Below are 8,026 nucleotides of genomic sequence, written 5' to 3' on the forward strand. Positions count from 1 at the left end.
AACTTCTGTAGATTTTCTGGTGAGACAATTTAACTGTTTGTATATTTTTTGCCTATATTCAAAGAGAGCCACACAGTGCAGAACAAGCCTGGCAGAGGTAGGAAGCAAAAGTTTTCAAAGACTCTGGCAAGAAACTAGCGAGAGGTCTGTCTAAAGACCCCAGAACAACTGCCAAGACATGAGTAAATGACTTAGTTACGTCGCAATTGCAATCTCAAGAAGAAAATCACTAGAGCCCTGGACAGGAATGGACTGTGAGGTTGCAGACCAAGAAAACCTCCACTTCTGCAGAAGAGACACCTTCAGGCTAGACTGAAGTATACTAAGGACAACCTGGAGAAAGCTTAAGCATGCTGAAAGCATGTCCGTTGGTCAGATGAGGCAAAACTAGAGCTCTTTGGTCAGTGAGATGTTGCTTATGTTTGGAGAAAGAAGGGAGAGGCGTATAACCCAAAGAACATCTTGCCCACAGTAAAGCACGGCGGGGCTTCATTTCATCTTCCAACAGGACAGTGACTCAAATATATGTGAACACTATTGACTGGCCTGCACAAAAAACCCCTGACATGATTCCCATTCAAAATCTGTTGGGTGAACTGAAGGTCTATGCCAGAAGACCATCAAATCTGGAGGAGCTCAAGAGATTCGCCAAAGAAGAATGGGCTGGGATTCCTCAGGAGACATGTCTGAGAATTGTTGAATACTGCAACAAACGACTGCAGGCTGTTATCCAGCAAAAAGGACACACAGCTAACTATTAGCATCAGGAGGGCTAATAATTTTGACCCTGGTAGTTTTTGTGAAATAATTTGATCGGAAGACATAATGTAGCTGGTCTCACTGGCTACAATAAACTGTGGATTGGATGAAACGTGTAAGAAAACAACCTTCTGTGCTGACTTGCAACTTTTTATTTTCTCGTGAATAAGTTAAGTGCTTGCATTTTGAGTTTTTTTTTTTTTTTTTTTGAGAATTTATTTTGGTGAAGAATTTTATCAGAAAATCTGTTGTATTTATTCAACATTTTTAAGATTAATCATGCAGTAATCAACTTGTCAAGCACCATACAGTACAAAGAAAAATTGTTTGGGGTTTTGTGTGTGCATGTGTGTTTGTTTGCTTATGTGTTTAATTTGAACATGATTGTAACTTGACAATAATTGGCTAGTTTTATGAAATAGGAATAGTGCCTGCTATGACGAGCAGAGGATTTAATGTCTACATTTTGAGTTTTAATCCTGAGTCTTTGCTAAGTCACTGTAAACTTGTGTTAAGCCTGCTACAGGTAAATATTCAGTTCAGCACTGATGTGAACTTTAATTGATTCATGTTTATATGCCAGCCAAATTGTAGCCAGGGGACAAACTGCAATCGAGGGCTGGACTCCCTGCTGAGGACACTGGGAGGAAGAAACATCATCAGACAGCCACAGGGGAGCTGCCAGTAAACAAGCAGAATTCTGCTGAAAAGCAGCTGTCTGTTTTAGAGTATTTACACAAATTATATCAAAGGTTAAAATAGTAATATTTATAGAGCACTTTCACTTGTGCACACAAAGTAAAATACAACAAAAAAATCTGTAATAAAATTTACCAAGTGTTGCTGATTACAGACAATATGTATAAATGCTAATACTGCTACAAAGGAGGCCACATTTTTGTCTTTATTTGTATGATGATCACTGAAAAACTAATGAACCAATTTTCACAATCTAGCAAAAGCTGTTTTTTTATTTTATAAACTGGAACAAAAACTTTTTGGTGGAGCTTAAAAAAAGACTGACATTGCAAGTCTGGACTCTTTAGACTTTGGTGGAGGTTTGTGCACTTGGGGTATTTGGATGCTGACCTTGTTTTGTGATATCAAACTGCAGGAATGTCCTCTGAAACAGGTTTTCAGTGTCATTTATCGAGTGGGGCGTCCACAGCAGAGGGGGGATCGGGTGCACAGACAGGAGGTAAATTAATGGCCATGTGAAAATGGGGCCATTTGGCCTCATGTGTGAAGCTTCACACACCTTCACACACCTATATATCAACTCATCACTGCCAGCATTTGGAAGGAAAGACCACAGAGTGATAGGACGAAATCCAGGAAGGGAAAGTTTTGAGATTTTAGCAAAAAAAAAAAAAAAATTCATTTTACTGAGCTCAAACAGACGTGGCAAGACTACAAGAGAAGCAGGACGGGAAAACGGCTAAAGAGTGAAATGTTAAGGTGAAAAGGACGAACAGACGAGGAGCAGGATGCTCGGCGTGGAGATGTACCCCGGACTGAACCTCAGACCACAAAGACTCAACGAGTGTTTCTACAGAGGTAGGGCAGAAAATAAAGAGCTGACACTGAAAAAGTTTGGGCACACAAATATATAACTGTAATTTTAAGCATTCAGTCACAAATTTCAGCAGTTTGGATTTAAGATTATAAGGTCAAAGTGTGAAATTTGATGTAACCTAACATTTGACCTCTACTCACTCTGAAACATATATTCACATTTCAGACTAAATAACAAACATGAAGTGTCAAAGTCTACAGCATCTACATACAGTACAACTTGCATTTAATGTGCCTAAATGTATGAAAAATCATGAAAAACTGCTAAAAAAAAAAAAAAGTTTTAAGAATTTAAAAATTAAAGTAAAATATTTGACCACTTTCACTTTTGTGTTGATTTTATTTGTTTTTTTGTTGTTTTAATCTGTGCATGTTTTATTCATTTTATTGCTATTTTACTTATTTTTAATTTATTTCATGACTATTGGGGTCTTATCTATGTTGATTCTATGTGCAGCACTTTGAAACTTCTTTGTTGTTAAATGTGCTATATAAAAAAAAGTGGATTAAATTGGATTTAAAAGGTACAGAATTTATTTTGGTGAGGAATTTTAAAAGAAAATCAGGTTTTTATTCATCGTTTTAACAATTAATCATGGAGTAATCAATTTGTCATGCACCGTATAGTATAAATAAAAATAGTTTGGGGTTTTGTGTGTGTGCGTGTGTGTTTACGTGTTTAATTTGAATATGATTATAACTTGACAATAATTGGTTCATTTTTACAAAATAGGAAAATAAGTATAGTTTGTGGTTACTGTTGGAAAACAAATGTTTGGGCATTTCATATTAGATTTTCTTTGTTGATACTTATAATGAGGTACGTGTGCGTGTGTGGTTAAAACAACTTGGAGTTTCCATTAACAAGATGACTTTGGGCAATTGTAGCCCATAATAAATGCGATGAATACATACAGTATACAACAGAAAACTTGCTGGAATTCAAAAGCTTTATAAGTTCACTATTTTGCATCATTCATATGATCATTATTTGGTTTGTGTAAGTGACAGAAACATAATTTATTCCAACAGACCGGGATGCTCCTCCCACCATGCCACTCTTCCCATCTTCCTGTGAGGCAGTGGCCAAAGCCCTGCCCCCAAGGCTGCTGGCCCCTCCTGTCCCTCGCGAGGCCACAACCAAAACCCACAGTGAAGTGAAGATGGAACTGGAGAATTCTTCGTTATGGAAACAGTTCTGTTCAGTCGGCACAGAGATGATCATCACAAAGAAGGGCAGGTGGTTATTTGTTCAATCTCTGATTCCTACCACTGATGAGGTCGACCTCACCTCCATATTTCTTTGAAATCCTTTCCTGTGTTTTTGAGATCTCCTAACAGACAGGGCCAGTAACATTACCTCCTTGATGAATCAGCAGATAACTGATGTCACTGTTCTTACCATCTCTAGACGGATGTTTCCTGGGTTGAGGTTGAAGGTTTCAGGACTGAACATATCTCTCCGTTACATCCTCCTCCTGGATATCGTCCCAGCAGATAACTCACGCTATCGATTCCAGTATGGTGTCTGGCAGGCCATAGGAGGGGCAGAGGCGAGGCTTCCAGACCGGGTGTTCATCCACCCGGACTCCCCCGCCACGGGTGCTCACTGGCAGAGCCGCACCATCTCTTTCCACTATGCCAAGCTCACCAACAACACGCTGGACTCACACGGACACGTACGTACTGCAGAATGGTGCGTTACAGTGGTCGCACTGATGAGCCAAACACGGATACATAATGGTGCTTTCGACTTGTTTTCAGATCATTTTGCACTCCTGCACCGCTACCAACCCAGAATTCATGTTATTGATGCGAGAGACGTGATGAGGTGGGGCGGAGGTCAGCACACCTTTATTTTTCCTGAGACCCAGTTTGTCACCGTCACAGCCTACCAGAACAGCAAGGTGCAACAAATAATGTTTTCTATTTTCAGCAATCTGGCTGATATTCTTTTGATATTTGGTTTGTGTGTCTTTTGCATTATCCAGCAGGTGTTGTGTAGTGACAGTTTTGTGTCAAGGAATAGAACAACTGCAAACTCACACTGCATTAAATGATCAAATTTGTTGAATTTTACGTGACGCAGTGACATTTGTAAATGCAATCAATATGTGTAGAATAGGGCGGTAACTGCTCACAATAGAAGATGATGCTATTAACTGGATATTCCAGAAGGAAGTGTTCATTTTCACATGCAGGTTTACATGGTTGCATCCAAGAGAATGGGTAAAAATGTGTAAAGCCAGTGCTGTTAATTTTTTTTTTTTTTTTTTGAATGAGAATGAATGAATGAGAATCACAATTAACAGCATTTGGGTTTTTATTTTTGTTTATAGATTACAGAGCTGAAGATCAACTCTAACCCCTTTGCTAAAGGCTTCAGAGAGAATGGCATGAACAGCAAAAGGTAATTTATAATAAATGTACATTCACACACTGATGCTGATAAACATTCAACAAGTGCAATCCATAAATGCATGGAGGATGTAAGAACTTTTTCCCCCTGCAGGCAAAGAGATGCACGACAGAAACGCAAAATTTCTGTTCTGACAGAAACCTTGGATATCGGTAAATGTCTGCTGATATCTTGTCAAAATCCCGATAAACCGCTGATACCACTTTATTATACAGACGCTTTATGACACCACTCTGTGTGTCTCTTTCAGTGACCTGTGACCCATTGGACTCTGCTGAGGTACTGCCTGAGGCCACTGTCAACACCAACAACAGTGACCTCCTCGCCCTGACCTCACTGCCTGACCCCACCTGTGGCTACAGACCAGACGACGCCTGCTACCGGGATGGTCTGATCCCAGAGCCGACAGTAGACCTTAACCAGCCGTTTATCTCATCCCAAATGCCCGACATCACCATGACCATAGCCAGTGAAATGCAGGAGACACCTGGAAATCAGGCAGCAAATAACGGTGTAATTGAAAGGTGAGTGCAGAGACATCTTTCAAACTAAAATGCGCCAGATACTGGAATAAAGTTGCACCCAAATTCACATGAATAACTCTTTAATAAAGTATTCACAGCGCTTCACTTTTTCCACATTTTATCTTACAGCCTTATTCCAAAATGGAGTAAATAGATTCTTTTCCCCTCAAAATTCCACTATTCTATATTTTTAATAAATTCTATTATTTTTGATAAACTTGCAAAAAACTTTTTTCACATTGTCATTATGGGGTATTGTGTGCAGAATTTGAGGAAAAAAAAATTGAATTTCATCCATTTTGGACTGTAACATAAAAAATGTGGAAAAAGTGAAGTTCTGTGAATACTTTCATCCACCTACTGAGTCGACATTTGAAGTTGTCCTATGAATAATTTTCAGATTGTTACAATTTTTTTTTATCATTTTCTGAACACATTACACTTATATCAAAATTATTAAATTAATATAATCTCTTTGTGTGTATATATTAAATAACAAAACAGGATTTTATATAAAAATAAACAAATTAATAAAATATTGTAATTCTATTTTTAAATATTATATTAAATAAAATACTTTGTCAAACATTTCCATTCAAATCATTTATTTTCCAAAAGCACAAAAGATAGTTATTTGTAAATGTTCCTGTATCCATCCAATTCTAAAGCTGACAGGTTATAAAAGTGATGATTTAATTGTACTAATAGAGTTTATGTGCACCTTGGTACTGCATTATTTTGTTTCATATTTTTATTTAATTTAGATGATGTTGTAATTATTTTTGTGATTAAAGTACATAATGTAATTTATTTTTGACACATAAACAAGATTTTTTTCTATAAATATTATTTCTCTTTAATATCATAAATATGTGTCCTGTTTTTTTTTTTATCTTCGCATTGAGTTGTATTTTCAGTATTTTGTGGAACACAGAATTTATTTATTATTATTTATTTATTTTTACAGATCAGATAGTTTGGGTGAGCCAGATTATGCCTCCAACTATCCTGCTGCTCAGGTCAGCTCCTCCTCTTTCCCTCAGCTCCTCTTCCTCAGCCGTCATCCTCCTTCTCCTCCCTCTCTGTCCCCAATCTTCCGGACACGTCTGATCCTCGGCCTGCTGCCGAGCTCCAGCCTCCCTCTGACTCCAGCTTTCCCTCCATCCCTCCCATGAACTGTCCTATTCTGTCATCCTCTCCCACTTCCTCCTCACTGCAGCAGACCTCCTTCACCTACCCAACTCCACCCCCTTCCAACTCCTCCTCGCCACAGCCGCTCCTCACTTATCGCCCGACATCCAATCCCGGTGGTCGCTCCTCATACGCCCACCGACGACTCCTCTCTTCCTGCTCCGCCTACCACGTGTCAGTCGGGCCTGCTGGGTCAAATGTCAGCCAGGACTCTGCAAAGTGACCCTGTAAATGCTCCTCCGTTTACCGCTCAGTCAGCCCCCAACCTGAACCCAGCAGCTGTCCATCCCTCTGCCCTCACTCTGTCGTGCTCCCTACCTCCTCACGGAGCTCCCACTTCTCTTTCCTTCCCCTCTGTTCCTCCCCACGTGCAGAATCTGACGTTTCCAAATGTGTCTCTCAGCTCTGCCCATCCTCCTCTCCACCTCCCAAATTTCAGCCAAACTCAAGCTCCATCCCTTTCTGCTGCCTTTCCTTCCTCCTCCTTCACTCATCCCTCATCCTCCCTTCCTCACCCCCCTTTCCAGCCCTCCTCTTGCATGGCTGCCTCCTCCTCTGCTTCACTGCCACAGATGGCCCATTCTCAGCACTCCTCAGCTCCTCCTGTCGAAATAGGAGTCATCTCCCAGTTCAACTCAGCTGCCCCCTATCGACCAGAGATGGCACTGCACCACCTGCCTCTTCTTCACAGCTGGATCCATCTCTTCCTGCACCTTCACCTCTCTACTCCCCTTTTCCTGTCCTCTACACCTTGTAAGGACCCTCACTCGCCCCTCTCCGTCCCACTCCAGCACATCTACAAACAGCACCAGCATGCCCACGCCCATCCTCAGGGACCTGCCTGGATTTGAGCACAAGAGCAAGATTTTAAAAATATTGGCATGTTGTTCCTCACTCATAATGAAGATACTAATGATGTAACTGTTGTGTGATCCGGAATGATTTTAATTTACTGGCCATCTTAACGATGCTTTTAGAGGCATTAATAATGAATACTTTGAATAACCCGTTATATTTTCTTTTTTCCCCCCTACCAGAATGAGTGATCAACAGATTCATGAAGTTGATACTAATGTGTAAATATTTGTGCACCATCCTCTGCAGTCTGAAACATTAAACATAAATCTGATTGTAATGCTCAGATATCTCTTCTCAGTGTGTTCAGGTACAAGATGCAAATCATCTTATTTATTTAACGTGCAGAACGAGAATGCTCCGGTAACCATATTTACCTCCACCAACTGACAAAGGAGGGCAGTCAGAGATTTTGACTTTGTGATGTCATAAAGTGAGAATAAAGTTAAACCTGTGTCACAGGTAAAAGGACTCACTCCTAAAAATATTGGCAGCTTTCAAACATGCAGTCACCTAAGCTCTGCTCCTCCCCTGTCAGTCTGCAGAGGTAGTTAGATTGACACCATGAATCACTAATGTGTTCACGCTCAGTTTGTCAGCAATAAGTTCAGACTTTCAGCATGTCAGGTTACAGAACACAGATGAGGACAGCTACAGATCGCTAATGACTTTCTCACATGACTGGCTTGCTGGCTGTTTTTTT

At 40.2% G+C, this 8,026-nt stretch overlaps 1 protein-coding gene across 1 annotated transcript; it reads left to right on the top strand.

The window, feature by feature from the left end:
• Positions 1-2,231: 2,231 nt before the first annotated feature.
• On the top strand, positions 2,232-7,516 carry LOC117531176 (T-box transcription factor TBX6-like). Its single transcript, XM_034194218.1, is given in 13 exon segments — positions 2,232-2,316; positions 3,367-3,574; positions 3,746-4,013; positions 4,099-4,108; positions 4,111-4,241; positions 4,674-4,744; positions 4,847-4,905; positions 5,004-5,277; positions 6,245-6,305; positions 6,308-6,561; positions 6,563-7,152; positions 7,155-7,207; positions 7,209-7,516. Coding segments are annotated over 13 exon segments (2,160 nt in total). The 5' UTR covers positions 2,232-2,246; the 3' UTR covers positions 7,320-7,516.
• Positions 7,517-8,026: the final 510 nt, after the last annotated feature.

This window comes from Thalassophryne amazonica, chromosome 18 (genome assembly GCF_902500255.1).
Source record: "Thalassophryne amazonica chromosome 18, fThaAma1.1, whole genome shotgun sequence".
Taxonomy (NCBI): Eukaryota; Metazoa; Chordata; class Actinopteri; order Batrachoidiformes; family Batrachoididae; genus Thalassophryne; species Thalassophryne amazonica.